Here is a 27,449-nt window from a genome sequence, read left to right on the forward strand (position 1 = left end):
ACATTCATCCTTTGAAAAGAACGATGGCTTCTGAGACAACCTTCACATGTAAAAAGAGCTGCTTATACTTTAAAAATATGAAAAAACAGTTTAAAGTGCTACAAAATTTCAGTTGCTCTCAGTAGGTTTGTTAAATAAAAATACATACGATGTCTAATGCTGAGAGACCGTCTGAAAGGCAGTAAACTAGAAAATCATACGGAGAAGAAAGTCTGACCATAACCAGAATTGTCAGGAACTCTTGGGTGGCAGAAGTAGTTTTTTGCATCAAAAACAATTAGAACCCAGCTCTCATCGGCCAAAGTGTGCAGACAATTTCTGATTAGCGCAGTGTACTTCTGTACTTTAGAGGGTCATTGTGCGGGAAAGCTCAGAGATAGACGCCTATACTATCTGACTCCTATACTGGTTTCTGGGCAGTCCAGGTCAGTCCTTCCATCTCTGAGGTGCAATGACAACTGTTACTCAAAATGTTTATGTGAGGAAGGAGCAAGGATGGTGGAGTGCAACTTGCTGTGGGGATGGGCTATTGGCAGACACCGTCATGCTGTCCAGAATTGGCAGACACCGTCATGCTGTCCAGAATTGGCAGACACCGTCATGCTGTCCAGAATTGGCAGACACCGTCATGCTGTCCAGAATTGGCAGGTGACAGTTTCTTTAAGGCCTCTTTCACACGAGAAAAGGCCGGCACTTACAGCTCCGTGCAGGGCCGTATCGGGCCGCTCCCGGGAAGGACAGGTGCTGCGTGTGATTAGTACGCAGCCCCTGTCCTTCTCTATGGGACTACGCAGCCATACGCCGCCCTACGCTCTCCCCAAGTGCAGGTCCGTACAGGTGCCGGTGTCCCGGTTCGGACGCAGACAGGATCCATCCTGTCATTGTACGAGTACGGACACCGGCACGGTCGTGCAGGGCGGGTTAGGGTAGGGCGGCGTATGGTCGTGTACTCCCATAGAGAAGGACAGGGGCTGCGTACTAATCACACGCAGCACCTGTCCTTCCCGGGAGCTGCCTGATACGGCCGTGCACAGAGCTCTACGTGCCGGCCTTTTTTCGTGTGAATGAGGCCTAAAAGGTAACTTGTAGTGAAAGAAACGAGGAGGCTCACACTACTGATCTCTTCAGAAAGTGCTCACCATATGCAGATCATAAGTTGCTGCACAAAGCCGACTTTACTTGCTGCATGCTCGTTCTGGCTCAGCGACAAAGACTAAAGCCAGAGAGAGCCAGGCAATTGGCGCTTTTAGAATGATGTACACAGTAGCAGACGGGTCTCTTACAACAGGTTCCCTTTATGGCTTCTCTATTAATAAGGCATGACAGATAAGAGCGACGGTGTGTACAATTCTATAAACCCACAGCAGTCAGATAAGTAGGAAATAAATGATTGGTCGTCATTGGCTACTAAACTTTACACACGATCCTCTACCTAAGCCTACTATATTAGTACAGGACATGTTTAAGGCAAATGTAGAAAAGCTGTTTTATCCAAAGGCAATACAAATAAACGCAAATATAAAATCTTTGAAGTGGCAATTCCCTTTAAATATTCTTGAAGCTTTAAAAAAACAAAACAACCCAAAAAGTAAAATATACTCAATGACCTGATTAATGCCAAATCCCTATCAAATTGCTCTGGAACTAGTGAATGGCATTTGCACAAGGATTGATCCATTAAAACTGCAGATATCTACAAAAACAATGTATATGGTGTGGAGTTTATCAAATCAGCATTCTTATACTATTGAATAAATCTGAAGCCACTTTAAATCTCTACATGGATCCAAAGACATAGATCCTGGAATCTGTCCATAATCCGTGAGCGTTATAAAATGTCTTCAGTGTACCCGTCAGCTACACAAAGAAGTGCATTGTGCATATGGAGCCAATAGCCAATGCTCGAACCAGCTGTGCTCTCTCAGTGGGATCCAGTACAGACCCTGAACTTGTTATGTAAGCCTGTGCGTCTGACATAATGATGCTTTCCACTGAATTTCTTGCATTTATATAAAGGACGGCTGTACTTCCATTTCATCAAGACATCTAACCAGGGTGCAATGGTGGAAACTGACCTTTAAAGTGAACATGCATTGGCTTTATAGTTGCTATATCGCAGGCAAGGATCTTCAAGTGCCTGCAATTATGTTCATAGACTCTGAGGACTTCTAATATGCAGGGAGCTTTAGAAACGGATGCTGTGCTTTGCACCGGCCCCTCCTGTACTATTGGTTATTGAACCAATCATTGTAACAGATGGCAACAGGGCTCCCTGAACACTTGGGCACGTCTGAAAGGCAGTAAACTAGAAAATCATACGGAGAAGAAAGTCTGACCATAGCCAGAATTGTCAGGAACTCTTGGGTGGCAGAAGTCGTTTTTTGCATCAAAAACAATTAGAACCCAGCTCTCATCGGCCAAAGTGTGCAGACAATTTCTGATTAGCGCAGTGTACTTCTGTACTTTAGAGGGTCATTGTGCGGGAAAGCTCAGAGATAGACGCCTATACTATCTGACTCCTATACTGGTTTCTGGGCAGTCCAGGTCAGTCCTTCCATCTCTGAGGTGCAATGACAACTGTTACTCAAAATGTTTATGTGAGGAAGGAGCAAGGATGGTGGAGTGCAACTTGCTGTGGGGATGGGCTATTGGCAGACACCGTCATGCTGTCCAAGAGCAAGGATGGTGGAGTGAGACTCCGTCATGCTGTCCAGAATTGGCAGACACCGTCATGCTGTCCAGAATTGGCAGACACCGTCATGCTGTCCAGAATTGGCAGGTGACAGTTTCTTTAAGGCCTCTTTCACACGAGAAAAGGCCGGCACTTACAGCTCCGTGCAGGGCCGTATCGGGCCGCTCCCGGGAAGGACAGGTGCTGCGTGTGATTAGTACGCAGCCCCTGTCCTTCTCTATGGGACTACGCAGCCATACGCCGCCCTACGCTCTCCCCAAGTGCAGGTCCGTACAGGTGCCGGTGTCCCGGTTCGGACGCAGACAGGATCCATCCTGTCATTGTACGAGTACGGACACCGGCACGGTCGTGCAGGGCGGGTTAGGGTAGGGCGGCGTATGGTCGTGTACTCCCATAGAGAAGGACAGGGGCTGCGTACTAATCACACGCAGCACCTGTCCTTCCCGGGAGCTGCCTGATACGGCCGTGCACAGAGCTCTACGTGCCGGCCTTTTTTCGTGTGAATGAGGCCTAAAAGGTAACTTGTAGTGAAAGAAACGAGGAGGCTCACACTACTGATCTCTTCAGAAAGTGCTCACCATATGCAGATCATAAGTTGCTGCACAAAGCCGACTTTACTTGCTGCATGCTCGTTCTGGCTCAGCGACAAAGACTAAAGCCAGAGAGAGCCAGGCAATTGGCGCTTTTAGAATGATGTACACAGTAGCAGACGGGTCTCTTACAACAGGTTCCCTTTATGGCTTCTCTATTAATAAGGCATGACAGATAAGAGCGACGGTGTGTACAATTCTATAAACCCACAGCAGTCAGATAAGTAGGAAATAAATGATTGGTCGTCATTGGCTACTAAACTTTACACACGATCCTCTACCTAAGCCTACTATATTAGTACAGGACATGTTTAAGGCAAATGTAGAAAAGCTGTTTTATCCAAAGGCAATACAAATAAACGCAAATATAAAATCTTTGAAGTGGCAATTCCCTTTAAATATTCTTGAAGCTTTAAAAAAACAAAACAACCCAAAAAGTAAAATATACTCAATGACCTGATTAATGCCAAATCCCTATCAAATTGCTCTGGAACTAGTGAATGGCATTTGCACAAGGATTGATCCATTAAAACTGCAGATATCTACAAAAACAATGTATATGGTGTGGAGTTTATCAAATCAGCATTCTTATACTATTGAATAAATCTGAAGCCACTTTAAATCTCTACATGGATCCAAAGACATAGATCCTGGAATCTGTCCATAATCCGTGAGCGTTATAAAATGTCTTCAGTGTACCCGTCAGCTACACAAAGAAGTGCATTGTGCATATGGAGCCAATAGCCAATGCTCGAACCAGCTGTGCTCTCTCAGTGGGATCCAGTACAGACCCTGAACTTGTTATGTAAGCCTGTGCGTCTGACATAATGATGCTTTCCACTGAATTTCTTGCATTTATATAAAGGACGGCTGTACTTCCATTTCATCAAGACATCTAACCAGGGTGCAATGGTGGAAACTGACCTTTAAAGTGAACATGCATTGGCTTTATAGTTGCTATATCGCAGGCAAGGATCTTCAAGTGCCTGCAATTATGTTCATAGACTCTGAGGACTTCTAATATGCAGGGAGCTTTAGAAACGGATGCTGTGCTTTGCACCGGCCCCTCCTGTACTATTGGTTATTGAACCAATCATTGTAACAGATGGCAACAGGGCTCCCTGAACACTTGGGCAGCCCACAACGTATGTAAACATATGTGCAATAGCCTGAGTGCTTGTTTTAGCTTAGTACATGTCAATACCTGTCGATTTTGTGCCTTTACTCCAAATATACCTTCCAATTGTTGCAATCAGCTCAACATATCATTTCTCCTTTCTGCTTAAAGCGACCCTGTCTCTATTTTTTTTAAATGGTAACGGTAAGGAGCGCTGAACTACTTTGGTAGGTTGTAATTTGTGATTGGTGGTATGTGGAGATAAGCAGGCGGCTTTTACTCCCGGGGACCCTTTCAGATAAGCCTTGTGGAATTGTGACAGAAGGTTGGAGGATAAAAGCACCACTCCATTGATAAATGTCCCGAAACATGTTGGCATAGCTTGTTGAATGCCAATATAACTTATTATGGGCATCTACTAGTGCAGTGATGCTTTTAGTCTACCAACCTTCTTGTCTACCTGCAGCATCCTGTGGGCAGTGAACCAAATCTTTGTTTCTTCTGCAGTCACCATTGATGCTGCTCTCTAACACTTTTGGTTCTGCGTACCAGAGTGATGGAGAACCCAGAGGGAAAATCACAGGGCCCAGCAGGGATCACACTATCCAACACACCTCCAAGTGTCAAATAGCAGCGGCACCAATAAATAGAAAACAAAGATTTGATTCATCACCTGACGGAGAGGTAAGTATGTGATGCCGACAGCTGGACCTTTTTTCTTAATACAGAGACAGGGCCGCTTTACACTAAACATTGTATATACAACTGAAGCATTCACTGCCCTGCAACATCAAAGAGTATCAAAGATGGTTGTTTTTTTAAAGGGTCAGTCTACCCTACATGGGTAGACTGACCCTACCCTACACGCAGGCTTTGTAATGCGTTTGATTTTATGGAGTAGCAGGTGTGGAAACCCGCGAGAAGAGGTGCTGGGAACACAGCGGGAAATTATAACAGGAAGATCACAGGTCAAGTCCTCAGATATAGGAAGCCGGCAGTTGACTTCAACCTACAGATGAATCCTATAACTGGTTGTGGATCGCCTGCTGTACACAAGTGACATGTATGATGATTCCCCTGAGTCATTAAGGTAAAAAAAAACAATTAACACTGCAATACGAAATACTAAAGAGGAAAAATTAAGGCGTCTCATTGCTACCGGTGTAGAATCAAAGTCTTGTCTGCACCAAAGCACCCCCATGTAACAAAAAGAAGTCCATAAGAACAGCCCATGTGACGGGTGACACAATCAGTTACTACTGTAGTGCAGGAGAGGCTGCAGTCCTTGTACTGGAATATACACTGTAGGTATAAACCAAATTCCATTTTCACAAAGTCATCGCTTTCACATCAATAAAAGCAGCAAGAGGTTTTTTGTTATGGCAGCTTAGAGTGATAACTTCCCATCTCCAGTTCTGATCTCACTTATCTGTACACAATGTGGGTCATCTGGACAGATGAAGGTGAGGGTGATGATGTAATCGGTCTAGAAGTTCCTCATCTGTTGGTTCTTCTAAGTCTTCCCTGTCGATTCAAGCAGTATATAAAACAATATTAGCTGCAAGCATTAGAAAGAAAATATCTATGCCTTCATGAACAACTGTTCGTTTAGCCTGTAAATCCAACCAGATTCTCACAGATTAGATAGTAAAATGGAAAAGATGAACACTGACTAGGACACACTGTATTTAGGTATCATGCTTCCACAGCAGCACTCCCTGGGACCGGTCTACTTACTCTCAAAGAAGTAGATGCAGAAGCTGTAGTGGATCTCCAAGGTTTGGAGACACCGTGCTGCAGGAGGACCTCATCCTCCAGGGATAGAAAGAGAGCCTGAGGCATCTCCAAAGTTTGGTGACCATGGCGAGACACCGTGCTGCAGGAGGACCTCAACCTCCAGGGATAGAAAGAGAGCCTGAGGCATGTCCAAAGTTTGGTGACCATGGCGAGACACCATGCTGCAGGAGGACCTCAACCTCCAGGGATAGAAAGAGAGCCTGAGGCATGTCCAAAGTTTGGTGACCATGGCGAGACACCGTGCTGCAGGAGGACCTCAACCTCCAGGGATAGAAAGAGAGCCTGAGGCATGTCCAAAGTTTGGTGACCATGGCGAGACACCGTGCTGCAGGAGGACCTCAACCTCCAAAGTTAATGCCTGCGTGGATCTCAACAGTATTGTCGGGATCCGTCCTGGCTGCGGCGCTCTCAGGATATAGTGATCTATAGCTCGCTTTATACTGAGCTTTGGGTCATGGGAGGACGCTAGTATATGTCTGGTTGATATAGGGAAAAACATTTTCCATTCAAAACATTATTTAGATAGAAGGCCTATTGTTTTGTGAGATAATTTGTCACTGGGCAAAACGGTTACTTTGAAACCATGAATGAGCATAATAAAACAGTATTCCACTATTCACAGAACTCACTGTATCACTGCCCTATCTCACAGTATCGAATAGATGTAATATGGGACAGGAACCCATCTCACCTGAACATGAGCTGGACTGTCATGTGGTATTCTACTTGTTGGGCTGCAGAAAGTGAGTGCCTGCAACTACGATCCCATTTGTGGATAAAATTCTAGAAAAAATAGGATGAGGAAATTAAAAAACGTCTCATATACCTGTATGAGAAGGTGGTATGGTGGAGAAATGCAATAAGATGTAACTGGAAGAAGCCATAAACACACATTAACAGGTAAACTTTAAAATGTATGTTCACGCACTACCCAAAAATTAGCCCAAACCTCCCTCTCGACCTCAAGATTATGATCCATTTTTTTTTTCATTTACTTTGGACCTAAAGATAAAAAATGCTTGTTATAGTCCCTGTGATGCCATCACCAGGCTTATAAAAATCTTGCAAGGGCATCTGCTGGGAGATCATTTCCTCTTTATGTCCCCCCCCCCCCCCCAAACTACATCTCCCAAGAGACCTTTCCCTACATACAAGTGTGTGGACAGGCTCTCTGGCAGCATTTTCTTGCTAGGAAAGAAATCAATCTATGCATGTGGAGAGGGGCAGAGGGGAGTGGGGGATAAGCAGAATTATGTAGTGCAGCAGACAGAGCTGACCGGTTTGGTTGGCTGCGGTTTGTGAGCGCATTTCTCTCTCCCAAGTATTGCCGGACTTCTTACCTCTAGAATCAAAGCCACAAAGAGGTTAACCCAAATGACAGAAGACACCAGCCACCATGCCACAAAGTACAGCTTTGACCATCTGAAAATAAATAAATATATGAACACATTAGACACGAGTATGTGGCAAAAAAACAAAGATAAAGTAATTGGCAGCAAGAACAAAAAGAAGAAGCACTCTCTAGGTCAGAACTTAAGAGTTTGCAAAGAGTGAGGACGGCATTGGGCATCTCAGCGGCATCACTGTCATGTTGGAGAAAGGGGAGCAAATCGCATGCTCTAAAAGTACCAGGTATTTTATTTCCCTACTGGTGGCTGAACGAAACAGTGGGACATCAAAACATGTCCTGGTCAGGTGCTCTGCGCCCAAAAAGGCCAAGCTGCTGCACTGGACTCCGGTTTTATTGTTTTTGTCTCCTACATGAGGAACAGCTCAAAACTGGATTCCAAGTGAGGAGAAAACTACTGTTGGTCTGTACTGGTAGCCAAGTCAAAGTGTTTTTCTACTGAGGCTGCCCTTACATAGGTTTGGGGATCCCATATCTTCACTCTTGCTCTGCTACAAAGAGTTTAACAACTGCCAGTGGACCTCTGTCGATTTCTATGATAAATTGACTTAACCTCACATCAATGAATGTTGCTGCAGGTCACGAATGCAGTTTTGCCAATTCTTACAGACCACGCATAGGTGAGCAACATCAGCAATAAACTTTTTACTGTAAACTCCATAACAAGGACTAGAGACCACCACCTAAAACTGGTGGAGAAAATATTTAACCACAAGGGGCTTCTTCTCAGTTAGGGTCTGAAACTCGCTGCCACGAGAGTGGTATCAGCTGAGAGTGCTGAATCATTCAAAAAGCATTTGAACAACTTCCTCAGGGACCGCAAATACTCAAATACTATGGATAAAGAAAAATCAGACTCTCTCTATTGTATTAGATAAGCCAACTGCAACATGGTGGAAAGGCGCTTCATACAGACACCTCAACCTAACACGAGTAACAGCCAACACCCCCAGCCTTCTGTGGATAATCATCCTGGTTTATCAAGTAATTTGAGTGCATGTTTTTTAAATGTAGCTCCATTCTGACCACATAAAGATTATTTATGCATTACTTACGGATTTGTGTATCTAGAAAAGGCATCCAGGAACACCTGCCAGTTATTAACCACCATCACGTCCCACAGCGTCACAAGAGCGGCCTGAGACACACAGTAAAGAAAATGAAGCAAGGGAAACAATCACTTCTACAAAACCGGATCTCGTCATGGGACTTACAGCAAAGTCATCAAAGTTGTTTGGCCAATACTCAAGCTGCTCGAAGGTCCCACACTGTGTAGTCTCATTGGTGGAGTTTTCATTGGCTGGAGAACTAAACAATTATACAAGGCAAAGATTTTTATGTTCAAGAAGATAATAGTTCCAAAATATATTAAATCCAAAAGATGCAATTATTCAATGGAAACCAAAGATTAGAAAATACAACTTACCTTACGTTTCTTGGATTTGGCAAGACACCTCTAAACAAGTCAATACCAATGATTGCAAAAACATAGTATACCACCTAAAGAATACAAACACAGAAAGTGTGCGAGGGGTCAGGTAGCTGGGTAAAAAGCATATGTTAAATAGAGTATCTGTGTTATATTGAATTTCAGCTAAAGCATCATGGTCAGACGTAGAAATAAAACTAAATAAGAGGGAAATCAATTCAAAAGTATAGGCGGTCATACATGGCTAAATTTTAACTTGATTTCCCCATTCAAGCCAACCGCAGGCTGTGGGGAAATGTTTACTACCGGCTACTGAGTTCATGCGGCCGCAGGTGCCAAGCACTGCATCTGATATGACGCAGTAATTGTTCAGCCATCAATTTTTCACCCAGCAGCGTCAGTCGATTTTTAAATTGATGTGTGGAGATGGGTGGTGCTTGCAGGGTCACTATGGCTCACATCTATCTGCAGTAATTAACTTTTGTATTTTCGTGTAGCAACGGACTTCAGCTATACAGATGTTTTCTGTCCTGGGAGCAGCAAACTCAGCCAGTCGCCCTAGCTCTGATGGCAACATGGTCTCACGCCCTCCTATCTACTTAATTTTACGAGATCAGCAGAAGCCCTCTGTGTTGAATCCCCTGCTTGATCAGGTGAACGTGCCAATATCTGAAATACTGCTACGTTCCAGTGTACATGTTCTATTAAAAAGCCACACTCTAGGGATGCACCGATAGAGTATTTGGGCAAGTACTCATACTTGCCCAAATGCTCCCGATGCCTAACCCGATAGCAGCACTTCCGGTATCAGGAAACCGGGTAGCAAATCATTACACGCTGCCCGGCTTCCTGACTGGCCAGGAAGCCAGCTCCATGCTCCCTCTTCATCAGGGAGCATGGAACCGGCTTCCCAGCTAATCAGGAAGCCAGTCGGCGTATAATGACTCGCCACCAGCTTCCTGATTGGCCAGAAAGCCGGCTCCATGCTCCCTTGTCACCTGGTGTTTTGATTTGCCGCCTGGCTTCCCAATTAGCCAGGGAGTAGTCTCCATGACCTTTGTCACCAGGTGACAAGGAAGCATGGAGCCGGCTTTCTGGCCAGTCAGGAAGCTGGGGCGGTTGGTAATGACTCACCGCCTGGCTCCCCGATTGGTTGGGAAGCTGGTAAATCAGGAGGCGAGTCATTACCCACCCTCCGGCTTCCGGATTGGCCAGAAAGCCGGCTGCATGGCTAATCAAGAAGCCGGGCGGCGAGTCAATACCCACCACCCGGCTTCACGATTAATCAGGAAACCGGGGGGCGAGTCATTACATGCCACCCGGCTTCGTTAATGGGACTTCCACTATCGGTATTTGATATCGGCGAGTACCGGGAAAAAAAATATCGGTACCCCTAGTCGATAACGAAAAACAAGTATGGGTGCATCCCTAGCAGACTCACCAGCTCAAGGAGCCACTTCAACACATCAGGCTCCTCCTGATCACCTAACAGTATCAATAAGAGGCGGAGAGAAGGCAGCAAGACCATGTTGACACCGGAGCAAAAGAGAGTGGCTGAGTGTTCCGATTCCAGCACAGCAACAAACTGTTGTTCAAGTCAGGTGCTACATGAATATAAAAAAAGTTGATTACTGAAGATGGAAGAACTAGAATGAAAAAGGAGGAAGATAGCATTGTTGGCTTCATTGTTCTTTTGCTCCGGGCTCCTCTTACTTCATAGTGCATTTGGTTGACACAGGTGCATTTTAAGCAGCTGCGGAGTTGAGAGTTTCCAATCATTTCTATAGAAAGACATTTTCTCAGGTACATCTATCATCTAAGTGTAAACTGACAAATAATATTTGACAAATGCAACACCATGCAGATCCTTACCACAAGAATTCCAGCAAACGCCCGCAAATTCTTCACTAGATCCAGCAATGTGCCCGCTACTAGAGCCATCACCTACAAGGTAACAGGAATAGAAAATGATGTCATGACAAATGACCAAGGATAAAATTACCACACAGATCCCCAACATTGTCTTTTTAGGGCAGGCCAGACAGTAAAGCTCATAAAGATCAACTCCTGACTAATTATAATGTGCAACAACTTTACTTTCCCTACACACAGTGTATAGCAGCTCACTGGATTTCTGGAAGATGAAAAAAAAAAGGTATTTGTCTGTACTTGCAGAGATTTTGAACAGATAAAAGATGGGTAAATGTGCTTGTATTGCAGTATATACTGTATATAGGCATATTTACCTTAGCTTGTTTATTTTATTGCACTGGTGCATTGAACAAATACTCCAGTCTGTGTCCCAAGACACGACTATCTCCCCCCCCCCCCCCTTCTGGTTGCTGCCAACTTGCCACTCCCACAGTATAGAAAAGGTGAAGTCAGGCTGTCAATCACAGTAACCATGTGAAAGATACCATGGCATGGGGGACAAGTTAGATATGGAGAACGCAGTTTAGCGCTAATTGACACCAGGACATTGCAGTAATGCATGTTGGTGCGCTGCAGTGGCACTCATTGAAAATGGCATCTCAAGGCAAACTGCAAAATGCCTAGCCATAGCGAGCTAGCCATATTTCTTGTATGTCCGATTTTTGGTACACTGTGCTGCATTGGCAGCTCATGCAAACAAGTGGAATTTCTCAACACATTAAAAGTTATTTTGTGTGTTAAACACACCTCAGCAGACTACCCTGGTGTGAACGAGCCCTTAGATGCTGAGTTTGATCAAAATTTTTGTATGGGCAACAGCACTATATATTTGGCTTGGACTACAAAGGAACCAGCAACATGTTTGCAACAGCCAATAATGGTACCTCCAGAATCTGCTCTGTGTTTACATGCTTCAGAAATGAAAAGATTTACTTTTAAGGAAATCTATCAGATATATTGGAAAGGCCAGTTCAGTTCTCCTGAAACTACCGCCTGCCTCTGACTGCAGTAATCTGGAACAAGCATATGGCCAGTGGAGTCATAACTCTTCACCTGCGTACCTGTTCTGGGTCTGAGACTCTAAGCCAGTGGTGGCGAACCTTGGCACTCCATCTGTTTTGGAACTACAAGTCCCATGAGGCATTGCAGGGCTCTGACAGCAACAGACATAACTCCCAGAGGCAGATGCATGTTGGGATTTGTAGTTTTGGCACAGCTGGAGTGCCAAGGTTCGCCACCACTGCTCTAAGCATACAGAAGCAAGAGCATCACTATGACATTAAAAAGGCAACCAGCGTTTTGAGAGGAGGTTAAACATTGCAGTCTAAATATGCATTTTGTGAAAGATTTCTGCTGCTTCAGCAGGGAACTGCTTGACTTTTTACCCAATTTGCTTTGCACCTAACTTTGTCAAGTGGTCCCAGGGAATGTAAACTAGAGACAAAAAAACTAAGATAATAAAAATGCACCCACCTTCATGTTTGGGATGATTCGCAGAAATCTGAAAACAATAAACATGTTGACAAGACGAACCATCTCCCAGAGAGACAAGAGGCCCTGCATGTCTGGCTTCCTGGAATATACAGCAAAGACAGGATATTGTAATTTATTAGAACGTTCATTTTAAATAAACCATTTTCTTGACAAGACAATCGGAAAATGTCACTGGATTTCCTTCCAACAAGATTCCTGGTTGGCGCTATTGACTCCTCAACCCCATGTGACAGCGCCTTGTCAATCACAGGATATGTAGGACTGTAACATGGGAAAGGGGGAGTGAGTCACATGCCCCCATACCCACAAGTGGGGGTAATGCGTCGCTCCCTTCAGCTGAATGGAGAAGCATGAGTGTGAAGAAAGCTGGTTGGGTTCTGTTGGGAGGGGTGAACAAAGTGAAGTGAAGGGGGTGATCCTTTTTCCAGCTTAGTGATTCTGTTTCTGAACATTTTTTTATGACATGCTGGTGTTATATCTTTCACTTGGATATTATAGGTTGCACTGAGTAAATACAGCTGGATAAAACAAAAACTGTGTCTGTCTTCATTTCAGGCTGCAAAGCAACAAAATGTGATTTTGAAAGGGGGGGGGGGGTTTCTTTTCTTTCCCCACTGTGTGTGTGTGTATATATAATATATATTGTACTAGATTCAGTTTTTCTTTATAAAGAAATAGTATTGTCTTCATTGTGTATTGTGATAATATAAAGAAAATATCCCAACTTACCAGCCAGGATGCGGGAATTTGTATAAGGCAAAGGTAGCAATTTCCAACACCTAAAAGAGAATAGATTTGTTTGAAAATGGAGAAGGACAGCCTTATGTACCAATGCAGAGATGCATGACAAGTGTTCTTTTTTTTGCCTTCCTCTGGATCAACTGTGGGTAACTGTGAGCATAGGGTTCTGTCTTTCATTCCTTCTCTATAGGTTTACCTTGTATGACAGTTTGAGGAAGGCCCTTTTCTTCTCTAGCAGGACTATGTCCTTGCACTTGAGTGGCCTGCACAGAGCCTTGACCTCAACCCTAAAAACATCAGTGCCCGACTTCAGAAATGCTCTTTTGGATAGATGGACACACTTCTTTCAGGAAAGGCTTTCTAGACGTGTGGAGGTTGTTATGCCCACAAAAGAGCCCAATGCAATATTAATGCCCAGGGTTGGTGAATAGTATGTCCAACAAGCTCATACAGGTTTGATGGTCAGGTGTCCACAAACTTACTATAGTGTAACTGGATTATTGTAAATGGACTTACCCATTAGGGTTTAAATGCTGGGGAATATCCAAATAGGCTGAAGAAGCAATTGGAAGACTGACGGAATAAGAATAGTCAGCAAGCCCAGACCTTCACAGGCATGTTCCATTCTAAGCTTTGTATTAGCATTCTTATACAGCAACTGGAAGCTTAAAAGGAGAACTATGGGGTTAAGGCTTTTCCCCATAGTTCTCCTTAGGGTAACGGGAGGACACAGACTAGCGTCCTCCCGTCACCCTAGGCTCAGTATACCGCGAGCTGTAGCTTGCGGTATACTGAGACGCCGCAGTATACCACGAGCTGCTGCTCGCGGTATACTGAGACGCCGCAGCTGAAGCGGATCCCGACAATTATGCCGGGATCCGCCCAGCTGCGTGACTGACAGCTGGCTCTGCCTATCTAGAGGCAGAGCCAGCTGTATCCACCCCCTCCCCCGTCCGATCCGCCAGTCAGCGATGGTGAATCGGAGCAGGGAGGGGTGAATCCAGCCCCTCCCCTGTCACGGCAGAGAGCCATGACAGGATCGAGAGGTGAGCGAACGCAGGTATATGTTCGCTCACGTCCCGATCTACTGAGCCGACCTGTGACAGTCTCATTGTCACAGGTCGGCTAGAACTATGAGGTGAGTGAAAAGCACTCACCTCATAGTTCTCCTTTAAGTTTCTCAATTATATCTGTAAGTCTAAGGCTTAAAATAACATCAAAACTAATAATCTGAAAGCATGCACGGCACACACATACACGTCGGCTGCTACTAAGAATATCCTACCAGTAAGATGATTGTTAGAAACCCATCGAAAATGTTGCTCGGGTACGAGAGGTAGCTGTTAATTCCCAAGGAAAAGATTTTCAGGCTCATCTCTAGAACGTAGTACAGGATGAAGAAACAGTTGATGGCCTGCAGATAATGGTGTGGAAGAGTTACAGAACAGACAGTTTTTGTTTTGCTTACTTTGTAACCATTAGACAACAGAAATGATAGACTAATGCTTCCAGGTACAGCTGCGAGAACAATCATCTACATTTTAGCTGTGAATCAGGAGATGTACCTGTTCTGAGACACCGACAGCTGCGGGTCTCAGATAATTATTTGGAACAAATCAACTTGGTTCCTAATCATGTGAACACCATGACAGCCAATAAAGATCAGGAAACGTCACCGGCACTCGAATAGCGATGCAAGTATGTCTTTTATTGACGCACATTCACAAAGCAAACAATGTTTTGGAGCCGCATAGGGTCTCTTCATCAAGAACACAACACCATGACAGCTAATCATGGGTTTCTTCAAATGTACACATTAAGCAATCATATTATCTAGGGATGCACTGATTCTTTTCAGATACCAGTGCCGATACTTGGCATTTTCACGAGAACTACCAGGGATGCAGAGGTTGCAGCTGGGACCGGGCTCTGGCACTCCACCACTGTCCTGAAATAATTTGTCTGTATTGTTTTAGAAAAACAGTCACATGACACTAAACCAAAATGTATCAGTACTTGTATCTGTGAGTACTTGGGCAAGTATCAGTACTCGAAAAAATGGTATTGTTGCATTATATATATATATATATAAACAAAATCATACATTAAAACAGATGTACAAATCCCAGGAGCTCCGTGTGCTCCTTACAAATGACAGCTGCCTCCTAACTTTTGAGTATTTCTCTAGTCTAGTCTTGGAGCTGGAAAAGTATCTGTACTTGTACCGAGTACTGTACTTGGTATCGGTGCATCCCTAATATTAAGTAAAACACACATTACAAAAAAACCTGCAAGAGGTACTTACGCCTAAAGAGAAGTCGTCACGTTCGCTCCCAGCTTTCTCTGCATCGACCATCAAAACAACCTAGACAGAAATTAAATGCCAAGAAAATAATTTTCTATGTGATCGCCAACAACCCAACACAAAAAAACATTGACGGTAAAAAAAAAGTAGGTAGGTGTGTGTCCATGGCCAGGTAGCTCTCCCTATGAGGAAAAGTGGTACAGAGTGGTTATAGCCAAGCTCCAACTCTAATGTACACATCCTATATGTGTTGATAAATTTATGTTGGCTGCACTTCTGTTTAGGAATGCCTTTCTGGGTGGCTGTAGGTGGAGATCCTATCCATGTAGGCATACAGTACAATGAAATCTCAAATTGTGAGAAGGTGGCTCCCCCCTTGATGTTCTTGTTCTTTGTGTCGGCTACTTACACAGATAGAAATGAGATTGGCCAAAGCCACAAAGTTCCCCAGATAGTCAAAGTACCGATGGCTTCCAATGATCTGCAAAATCTGCAAGAATCTAGACTGGTACACAGGCTGGGGCGGGTGCTGCAAAAACAAACAAACACTTTCACATTTAGACATGTGCATTATACAATTACCTTTCCATTTCAGAAAGAAAATCTGATTTTTGTTCCTAGCAACCGTTGCAACAGCCATCAAGTTTATAAAAAGGAATTCCCAGAATCCTTATCATATAATTTGCTCAATGCAGCTCACAGGAATCTGTACAGAGCTCATTGCTGAATCACCAGCAGTCTGACACATCTGGCAGTGTCCTTGCATTTACTGAATTGTGAGATTCATCTTTGATGAGAGAGAAGCCCACCCACAGTAATAACTGAGGTGCAGTGATTCTCATTAAAAAACACAAAACTAATTTCTCAAGATAAAAATGTTATATATACATATATGTATACATACAATTTCACAAGTAACCAGAAAATCATTTCATGTTAATTGAAGAAAAAAAAAAAGTCCTATTTCTTATAATACACTAGTGGACATATTTGTCTCTTGGAATGTGCACACACAATTATCTCTTGGGATATGCAAAAGGCAAAACCAGAAACAGGTGGATACAATCGAAAAAGCAGGTACTGAGCAGCAGAACCAGGACGAGGCAAAAGAGGCCACTGCTTTGAGCACTGTGCTCCAGGAGGCGCAGCTGGGGCAGGGCCTCTTCTGCATCACTCTGGCTATCTCATGCACAATGCTGGACTGGGCTGTCAAAGTGACATCTCAGTGGTGCAAGTTACACTAGGAGATCTGACTCCACACACTGACTGAATAGCAGAGTTCTTCAATCAGTGTGACAGCCGCCGCCACCCTATTATGAGCAGTATACGCTCCCGATACATGGATAGCTGCAAACAGCTGCACTGATTACACTAGGAAAGCTGTGACCTTCCAGTACAATCTGCAGCACTAAGCTGTCAGTGTGACAGTCAAATCCTGCCCTTCACTCATTTATAAATGAACCCTACTATAGCAGCTTGGGGTGCCTTGAGTGCCAAAGGACTTTGTCCCCACACTGCTGAGTAGAGAGCAATGAGGTAAAATCAGCAGTACAGGAAGAACCAAACCTCGCTACTGTCCACCCTCCCACAGCCAGAGCATATAAGTAATGTGGGGTACCTAATAAACAATAGGAGAAATCATAATTTCCAATAGATACATTCACATAAACCCTAGAACCTTGTGTACCTGTCTGATGGGATCCTTATCGAGCTCATCAAATAGTTTCTGAAACAGCTCTGCAGAGATGACACCACTGGAGATGCATCTTGCTTGCTAGAATGAAGAAAAAAAAGTATGGTTTTCTTACGAAAAACCTATAGAAATAGAATGCATTATTTCTACATGTCTTTGCCCCACCCCGACTTTACCTCGATGATTGCTATTTTGCAGTAGGTGTCCATTTTGACTTCCTCTAAGACGTTAATGAAGGTTTCACAGTCAACACAGGCTCTAAAGAGACAGATCACAGATTCAGATGAACTCCAGCAATTAGTTTTCTATAGCATGTGCAAGGGCAAAAACTTCAATAAGAGGGGTAGGCAACCTCGGCACTTCAGCTGCTGTGATCTACAAGGCCCATTAAGCATCGCAAGTCTCTGACAGCCACAGGCATGACTCCCAGAGGAAGGGGCATTGTGGGATTTGTAGCTGCACCAGATCTGGAGTGCCGAGGTTGCCTACCCCTGCTCTATAAAAGGTTTATATGTTGTCTGTGCACATTTGGAGAGATTGTCTCTTACAAGAGGCAGAAGATCAGAGGGACAGGAGGGACAGGACGCAATAGGAAATCTCTCCAATAGGGACAGAGACGGCATCAAAAACACCAGTAGACTGTGGAAGGATTAGAACTTCCATGAGGTTAAATTGCTCGATGTATATTACTATCCCTGGTGACCTACTTGTCCCCGAGTCACATGGATAAAATGCGACGGGAAATCTTCCCAATGGAGTCAAACAGCAATCCGGGGTACATGCATAAGGAGCATATCCAGCATTGTGAGTGGCCATCTCATCGATTAAGCGGAGTTGCTACAGCAAGGCTACTTCCATGTACTAAATCACCACCAAAAGGGGGGTCCAGAATATGATCCAAATATGTGAGAAGCAATAAGGGCTCCGCACCAATGGTTATAGAGTGCAACACAGTCTGTTTATTGATTAAAGAAATTAGAGAGCCAACGTGTAAAAGTCAAATATTCACCCTTTATCAGAGCTTACATATGATAACCTTGACCTCAAAAAAAAAACATTGAGAAACGTGCTGGTGTTACCATTAGAGTTTTTATATATATACAGTAAGGGTGATCTAAATCCCACTGTGTCCAGTCATTTTTGAGTATACACATAGTCATCTGCACACCAGGCCCAATGTGTCGAAACGGCTTTATTTAGACGATAGGAATACATGGCAGCGCTAGTGGACAGCAACGTTTTGGAATCATTAGCAGTCCCTTCACCAGGCAAACATAGTGACAACCATAGAGAGCAAAGTGAGAATTCTGACATCGTTCCGAGTACAGTCCAAGGAGAGGGCTGAGGATTTTATTTTCCTCTAATGGTTTGTCACTGTATATGTCACTTTGCTCTGTATGGTTATCACTATGTTTGCCTGATGACTGGACCGCTAATGGTTCCGAAACATTGCTGTCCACTAGTGCTACCATGTATTCCTAGCGTCTAAATAAAGGTGTTTTGACAGCTGGACCTGGTGTGACTACTTGTATATTTGGATTTACATGATGCTATCGGCTGGTCACACCAGCACCCATTTGACTACATTGGGATTCCAGTTTGGAGTGCGGTGGGATGCATGCTATTTTGGACTGTTCAGTTTTTTTTTTAGGTCACAAACATTAAATAAAGTTAAAAGGGTTTGAACCGCTGAGATGCACTGGCTGTCTTATTTCACAAATTATTCTACAAAAGCGCGTGTTGGACTCTATAGCCATTGGTGTGGCACCCTTACTGTTTTTCACATATTTAGCAGTAAAAATCCAACAGAGATTCTAACCCATCCTCAATCTACCTAAGGAATGATTAAAACCCCCCCATCAGGTTTTTATTCCTTTGCTTTCTGGATCCCAACAAAGAGATTTCCATTTACTTCCTACTCCAAGAACAGAACAAGAAGTGAGGGGAAACCCACCTTTTATCATTGGGCAGGTGTCCAGAGTCATGGCTGAAAACTAGAGGTGCACAGAAATGGAAATTTTAAAAACGAAACCGAAATTTAAAAAAAATGTCAGGCCGAAACTGATACCGAAAATGTTATTTTTTCAAATATTTTATTTTTTATAAACTTAATTTTTTTATATTTTTATTTATGAATTAATTTATGAAATATTTTTATTTTTACTTTACTTTTAGGGGCTTTGGGGAAATATTGGGGGTCTAAACAGACCCCTGATATTTCCCTTATAAAATAGAAAAAGAGATTGAGAACACAAAGTCCTCAATCTCTTTTTCTGTGTCCCCTGTTATCAATGAACAGGAATCCTCTATGAGTGTTCCTGTTCATTGATAACATGAGAACATTGTTTGTTTACTATAACTACAATTATGAATGAATGCGGGTGATGTAGATGTGATGTAGATCACTCCCATTCATTCATATTTGAGGATATAGCTAACATAATATATCCTCAATTATGTACACACACTCAGCGATCACTGATCACTGAGTGTGTGTATCTTGCTCTTCTCTCTGACACGCTGTCACAGGAGGCTGAGCGTGCGGTGTAGAGAGGAAAGCCCAGCCTCCTGTGACAGCGCTGTCTCCGCCCCCACACCGCTCTGCCGGACTGTGATAGGCGGCTGAGCGGTGTGGGAGGAGAGACGCCGGCCGCTCACAGCGCTCTCGTCCTGCAGCGCTCGGCCGGCTGTCACTTTTTCTCCCCTCTGGAACACAGAGCAGCGCCCAGCGGGGACAAAAGAAACCAGGGATGCGTCGATCGGCCGAAACATGGCTCTTTCGGCATTATGCCAAAAGTGCAATTTTTGGCCGATATATCGGTGCATCCCTACTGAAAAGATTTGGAATACCCACTGTTTTCTGTCCTGTTAACAATCGGTAGGACAAACTGAGAGGGTGGATCTCTCCAGCAGGGATGCAAACAAAAAAAAATCATAATAGAGTTTCCAATCATTTCACATGTTTAGCCAAAAAAAAAAAAAATTGGCTACAGATACAATTTAAGAGAATATATCCCCTAAAAATGCATAGCAACCAATCACATCCAATCTTTCATTTTCCTGTTGTAGATTGCAAGATTGACTGACTGTTTGCTGTGATTTTCCCCTTATCCCTTCCATACAGCACTAGTAACAAAGCAATTTTTCCTTCAGACACGTTGTTACCATAATGCCCAGTATTTTATGAAGCCTGCACTTCGAGCAGCCTTCTTTGAGGGCCAAGGCAACCTTGCTGTTGACTAAACAGAGTCATCAGATTGGATGTCACAAGGCAAAGCTAGTCTGTGACCATCATATAAAAAAAATGAAATTCTTACGCCTGGTCACAATTGCACGATGTGACTTCTCTGTGGGAGGAAAGGACTTCAAAAGCAGCTCGAATTCCTAAACGCCGTCTAAGAAGGGAGGCCTGAACAGATTTCTGAGGGTACAAAAAATTAAAAAAAGCCATGTTAACATAACTAGCTGATCCTTCAACATTAAAACATGCTCTGAAATCTCAAACAGTGTGCCCAAACCATACATGATATGTCCAGGCTTGTAGACAGCTGACCATAATACCTATATGAGCTTGTGGGACATCCATTTCCACAACCAAGGACAGTAATATGGAGTGTCCCCACTGGACCTTAAAAGCTTTATAAGCCTCCAACCTTCTAAGAAGGCTTTGCACAAGGTTTTGTACAAGCCAATCGAAATGCATTTAGATTCCAAACGTGTGAGATGAAAATTCTGGCCAGATGACAACATTCTTCAGAGCCCATTCGCACCTATGCGTCTACACATGGTATTGCACATAGTTTTCCTTTAAAACACCACAACAATGCAGTGCAGAGATACAAGCCCCTCACACAGGAAAGAATGAGATGCAGAGGAATGAGATACAGTAAAATGTATGTGTTTTACTCACGGAAAATGAATGGATGCGACTAGGCCTCAGCGTTTTGGGTAATCCCTACGCCATTCCAGCTCTCCTCTACACAGTTGTTGGGAGTCATAGCTTGGAAAGATTGCCCACAGTTCAATAATAAAAAGGGCTGTTTGCACCCACCAATGAATTTTAATGCTTTTTCTGTAGAGGTGCGGAAATTAACGATTAATCCGTCGATTAATCGTTAATTTCTTTGATCGATCATAGGAAAATTTTAATCATTACCAGCCCTATTTTTCTGTGATCTCTATTGTATCAGAGATATAATTACTTACTATAAGCTTTACTTTTGTTTGTTACATTTTTCATAAATTCCCAACACAGACCTTACCAATAAATAGCCGCGGAACTGATTATAGATAATGGCCGTCAGCAAGTTCATCAAAATAAGACTGCCTGTGCAAAAAAAAAGGGACATTACATATAATGTGAACGCCAGTTTTATAAACCTCTATCAGTTGTGAAAGTAAACTTTTGGACACTTTTTTCACTTCTCAACTAAGTGAAGGTATAGAGGGGCAACCACTGACATGGTCTACAAGTGTGATGAATAACAGATAGCCTTAAATATTGCCTGCTTTTCCTCTGGTTATAGTTGGTCAGTTCACTACGTTACATTTCAGAACACAATTGACTGGAGGAACGTACGGAGGAGGGAGCAGGCACAACTGACTCTGCCTCTAGATAGACAGAGCTCGCTGTCAATCAGCCAGCTGGGTGGATCTCCACAGTATTGTCGGGATCTGTCCCAGCTGCAGCGCTCTCAGTATATAGCAGGCAATAGCCAGCTATATACTGAGCTTTGGGTCACCGGAGGAGGTTAGTGTATGTCCTCCTGTGACCCTAAAGAGAACTATGGGATAAAAAGGTTACCCCCATAGTTCTCCTTTTAAGTTGCATTTATCTCAAATTTCACAATTTTATCATCTGTGTTACAGGTTGAGCCTGTAAACTATAAAAGTCATATAAATGAAAAGCAGTAATCATATCAAAAGTAGCGGCACGATAATAATAAAACTTCACAATGCTGGGACTCTACCACAGAGACTCACCTATAACTGTGAAGAAGATGAAGAACAGGGAGTAGGCTCTGTTGTAGGAATAGGCTGGAAGCATCACTGTTATAAGAGAGGGAAACCTATTACTTTCTCAGCAGTAATGCACACAAAACGGTCACAGATGGATTATCAGAATATAGTATGCTATAAATTAGGTGTGCTGTAAAGTTGGGCACAAAATTCTCCTAACAGGGTTCAGATAGAGAATCTAAAGCAGTGTCTGCTGTGTTTAAGAATCCAATTATGTTCTGTGAATCTGGCATCAGGGGTAAACCTTATATAAAATCTTTATTTTACATATAAACATTACATCAGCTTAACATTTACCTTCAATCCCTTCATGCCCAGAGATCAGTGAAGCCAAATTCAGTAGCAGTTTACATATTAAATTATGATTTATCAGACAGTTACAGTATTAAACAGAGGCATCCTGCCACCTACAGGCTACAAGGGGCCTCTGCAAGCTGAAACCATTTTTTTTCTGAAGAAGCCTTCAGACATATCAGGTACCACCCCGATGGTTTGTGGGAACCACAGTGGATTTGACATCTAGCAGCTGCACAAAGTATCCACTGGAAGCTATCAAAGGGATGGCAATTATTCAGAATGGGGATTGTGCATGAAGTTTCTGGGGCAAAGTCTTCCTTCCTATAAGTTGGTGCATGAGTGTACACACATTACTTTAGCTCTTAAGTACGCTTCCTAATGGCATTGCAGGCACCTATGAAGATATCATGCTGCACCTCCACTGACATCTCACCCCTGTGTCCAGGCCTTGTAACGTACCCAACTGTTCAAAAGCACATTCCAACCGTAGCCCATTTCTTAATGATATGTATATCCTATCCAACCTGTACATAATTGGGCAGAATTTGTTTTGCTATGGTGTCTGAGATCCCCGTGTGAAAGAATAAGGCTGTACCGTCTGGATTATTGGCGGTTGTCAGCAGCACCAGGAGTGAAGTGAGCGAGTCCGGTAGATTGCGGAAATATCTCAGCCACTCTACGTCCACTTTAGAATCCTAGAAGCGACACAGAACATAGAAATCCGTCATAAAACCATTTGAATAGTGCAAACACCGTACATGGCAAATGTCACATCTTCAGTATTATAAATGAGGGGATGTGAAAACCAATCTAGCAACCAAAACAGACACTCACCACCAAAGATAAAATACCAAAGCCGATGGGCCTTTTCTATTGGCTACACTGTCTGGTCTTCTTCAGATGGACCAATCCCGAAAACTAACCGGGACATTGTCTAACAATGCTGCCTTCTCCTAACCACTGACAGCCATTTTCAATACGATATACAGTGAAAGCCCAGCTATAAGGATCCCCAACCCATCTGCCCTGATCAGCTACAGACAGTTTTCAGCTTCTTACCAAACCTTAAAAGGACATTTCCACCTTTGTAAGTGATTTTGAGATTTTTGTGGTAACAGGTAGGTGCAGGGGGGATATACATGTGTGTGCACACACACATTGCCTTCTATTCAATGTGTGTGTGAACCCTTATAGTCTCAGTAGGTAAAGAGGTTGTGCATACAAACCTTTTGTTTGGTGAGAGGTGCAAATTAAATGGGTGTCACATGATCTGGTAAGGTCGCTGAGCACAATGCTGCTCTGGTCTACCCAAATATGACAGTGAGACCCCCAAGTAGAGCTGTTCTCAATTACCAGCATGTGACTGGGGTATGCAGGGGACCAAGCATGGCTTTTCCATGGGAAGACCATGTGTGCCCTGGTGGCAATGCTGCAAAGGCTAGAGCAGCCAGCAAAGGGCTGCCATCAGGAGCAAGCAAGAGAAAGCAACAGGCAGAAATCAACAGTTTTCTTAAAGTTTTCTTTGTGAAAAAATAATCAGCACACATAGTTACACAAGTTTGATAGGGAGCTTTTAATATCAATATTATTTTTGGGGTTTACAGACACTTTAATCCTGCAAGTACACTATATATAGCCAAAAGGTGTGGACACCCAACTATCACATCTACAGTATATAAACATGTATCAGTGAAGGCCATAGGAAGGAAGATGCTATACTACCTAAAGGAGGACTGCATACAAACTGCATGACCTATCAGAAGGCCTGCATCAGTTTAGACGTAAAAAAAAAAAAAAAATATTGGAGCTAATACCCTCAGCCCCCTAATGTATAAATAAGCAAGGCTAGGCTTACAAAACTGTCCTCGGTAGTAAGTTTTACTACAAAGAATCCTTCGATTTAGAACTACAAGCATGCCAGGGATGGCTTATGTCAAACAACAAGCTGAAAGTGAGTCAACTACAGGTGCAGGAGGATGAGAATTCTGGGGAAGTAGCTTTACAAAAGTACATTTACATAACTCATGAACATCAAGTTAAATGTTAGTGCCCCTTTGAAGAGATCCTTCATTTCCATTTATGGTCCAAACCTACTTTTCACACCTGGTATCGGACAGAATCTTTTTTTAAATTAGGAACAGCAATAGGTTAGAGTCCTGACTCAGTATAGAAGAAGGATGCAGCTTATACCTCCTTAGTGAGTTGGTTACCTTTGCATGAGCAAACAGCAGCATACCAAACATAGTAAACAGGCAGAGATGTAAAGCCAGCAGCAGCATCACACTATTCGGAAAAAAATCTTGGTATTAGTCTTATTACAATCAATACACATGCATAAGTACACTTAAAAGAAAAAAAAAAAGAAAAAAAAAAAAAAGGGAGGTTACCTTCAGCTAAACCCATCTGTTACAAAATCCCTGGGACGTGAACTACAGATAAAACATGAGCAAAAAAACCCCAAAAACACTCACTTCAAAAGCATATTGTGCAGGCAAAATCCAAACATGTTATATCCCACAACAACCGGTCACCGGCACATGTGGAAACAGAAGCAGCAGTTTTATAGCTCTCCCTGCAGGTTGATGATCAGTACTGCAGCTTATCCATTTAGCTACAAGGACACCTCAATCACTTTTAGGCTGGGCACACACCTTACAACCATCGCAAGACTTTTGTCTTGCGATGGTTGTAAGGTACTTAAAAAAACGTACGATCTGCCCATCTTGCATAGGCAGATCGTACTTGCGATGACCGCAAGCCACACCCCCTGAGGGGCGGGCTTCCGATGACCGCAATGTTCAAAGTCGTGCGACCTTACAGTAGTAGAGGTCGCACGGCTTCCACACACCTTACAATAATCGTACGATCGCTGGATTTCCCGCGATTATCGTACGATTATTGTAAGGTGTGTGGGGACCTTTAGCTGTGAGAGGTCCAATTTAAAAAGAAAGCAGACAGTATGGAAAATGTTTTAGTTGTATGTAATTTGTTTGCATTGTGTATGATAAGGCTTACTCTGGAGCTCTAAAAACAAAACAAACCACATTTTGCTGAATTCAGCAGGGTCGGAATTTGCAAATTAACATTGCTACCACAAGGATCCCCGAAGCAGCAATTTTTAAATGTATTTGCTAATTTTTGCCTCTTTGAATTTGCTTGTTCTTTAGACATGTTACATTGTATCTCTTGTTTCCAAGAAGTGCATTCTATATGATCCTCAGCTCCATCTAGTGGCCATAATGCATTCATTTCTCAATTCACTCTACGCTTTTTGAATGAATCTATTTTACAACTACCCATAATATCTGAACATTTGACAAGAAAGAAAACGGCTTAAAAACTTTCAAATTTTACCCCATTTCAACAACAGCTGAGTAATTCACACGCATAATAAGTGCACATGCAGTTCCACTGGACAAATCGCTCTGCAAATTTTTTTTCATAAATAGATCCGGTGCTATTTTGGTCACCAACTCTCAGGAAGGATGTCCTCGAGCTTGAGAGAGTTCAATGAAGGGGCACAAAATGAATTAAAGGCCTGAGCTATGAAGACCGTCTCAAATAAACGTATTCTCCTTGGAAAAGAGGCGATTACGAGGGGACCTTATTGCAGTCTTCAAAATCATCAATGGGGACCACAATATTCAGAACAAGTTGTCTATACCGAGAACTGTATTGAGAACACGAGGACATAACAAGAGGTTAGATGAAAGGGGGTTCAATCTTAGAACATGTAAGGAGTTTTTACTGTGCGAGTAGTAAAAATGTGGAATTCCCTTCCACAGGCAGTGGTATCCGTTGATGGCGTAGATAAGTTCAAGAAACTTCTAGATGAGTTTCTTCAGCCACTAAATATACAAGGATATGGGAAGTGTTAAATATACACACACGTTGAACTAGATGGACCTTGGTCTTTATTCAACCTCACTTACTATGTTACCCCTAAGGGCCCATTCACACACTTCCAGATCATCTCCAGACCAGACTGTTTCCGGACCCAAAATGTATCCCTACGCTATTTCTGGCCTCTGTTCACACCAGCGCAGTCCGTTCCAGAACGGAAAATACTACATGTCTCATTTTGTCTGGTCTGGAATGCGCTGCAACTGCGGGCAGCTTCACACCATTTTCTGGACCAGATCTGGTCCGGAAAATGGTGTGAACCTGCCCTAAGAGTAAAGTAGGAAAGCAATATCTGCTTTTATTACCTTCCCATCTCTGGTAGTGTTCTCTTAATGCACTTCAGAGTCTTTTTCATGAGGGATGAGTTCTGGAGAAGGAAGAAAGGCCGCAGTAGTCTTCTAATTCTCACTCCCTGAGAATGATAAAACACAAACAAAGGACATGGCAAAGAAAACACGTTATTCAAATACTTATGAGTTGTCAATCAAGCATTCTATTATATCGAGTCACCATTAAAAATGAGTGAAACAAATGGCAAATACAGTCATCAAGTCATAAACTAGCTGTAAAGCAAGGTGCACATGGAAGGGCTTTACACAGTTTTAGTTGCACAACTTTTGCAAAATACGTGGAAGCCGCACTGCTGAGTCAAGGCTCCTCTGTATAGTGTAGTCCGAACTCTAATCTATGAGCACCTCCATCTTGGAGCATATATAGCAAAGGATGAATTGGGAGCAGGTTTGCCGGGAGGCAGCCCAATCTCCTTAAAAAGGCATAGGGACACACCTGGAGCCCCACACATCACAATGGCAGCTGAAGCCCCCCTAAGTGTCCCCACACCAAATCCAACAAGTGAAACAAACGCACTCATCAATTTAGTGGCAGTGTGGCTTCCATAGAGTTTGCAAAACTTGGGCAACTAAGACTTCCGTTTTAAACCCCAATAGTTAGGATAGTGTTTTTTGCAGGCTGGCAAGTGTGATGGGAATTCTTTGCTCTTGTACTGTGTAAAGCCCTTCCATGTCTACTTCG

The 27,449-nt window shown here is 43.2% G+C and overlaps 1 protein-coding gene across 1 annotated transcript in view; it reads right to left on the minus strand.

Annotated features, from left to right (window-relative positions):
• Positions 1–5,728: 5,728 nt before the first annotated feature.
• TPCN2 (two pore segment channel 2) overlaps positions 5,729–27,449 on the minus strand; it is a 29,767-nt gene continuing 8,046 nt past the window's right edge. The window contains exons 5-24 of the mRNA XM_018554507.1: positions 26,723–26,829; positions 24,725–24,797; positions 23,110–23,209; positions 22,182–22,247; positions 21,461–21,525; positions 20,516–20,619; positions 17,375–17,456; positions 17,193–17,279; positions 15,915–16,034; positions 15,506–15,565; positions 14,486–14,614; positions 13,189–13,238; positions 12,439–12,538; positions 10,906–10,977; positions 9,031–9,104; positions 8,819–8,912; positions 8,660–8,742; positions 7,537–7,618; positions 6,888–6,979; positions 5,729–5,923 (exon numbers count right to left, since the gene is read on the minus strand). Coding sequence (XP_018410009.1) covers positions 5,845–5,923; positions 6,888–6,979; positions 7,537–7,618; positions 8,660–8,742; positions 8,819–8,912; positions 9,031–9,104; positions 10,906–10,977; positions 12,439–12,538; positions 13,189–13,238; positions 14,486–14,614; positions 15,506–15,565; positions 15,915–16,034; positions 17,193–17,279; positions 17,375–17,456; positions 20,516–20,619; positions 21,461–21,525; positions 22,182–22,247; positions 23,110–23,209; positions 24,725–24,797; positions 26,723–26,829 — 1,719 coding nt within the window. The 3' untranslated portion in view covers positions 5,729–5,844. The remainder of the gene's footprint in view (positions 5,924–6,887; positions 6,980–7,536; positions 7,619–8,659; positions 8,743–8,818; positions 8,913–9,030; positions 9,105–10,905; positions 10,978–12,438; positions 12,539–13,188; positions 13,239–14,485; positions 14,615–15,505; positions 15,566–15,914; positions 16,035–17,192; positions 17,280–17,374; positions 17,457–20,515; positions 20,620–21,460; positions 21,526–22,181; positions 22,248–23,109; positions 23,210–24,724; positions 24,798–26,722; positions 26,830–27,449) is intronic.

The sequence above is a fragment of the Nanorana parkeri genome, unplaced genomic scaffold, assembly GCF_000935625.1.
Source record: "Nanorana parkeri isolate BGI_ZX_2015 unplaced genomic scaffold, ASM93562v1 scaffold163, whole genome shotgun sequence".
Lineage (NCBI taxonomy): Eukaryota > Metazoa > Chordata > Amphibia > Anura > Dicroglossidae > Nanorana > Nanorana parkeri.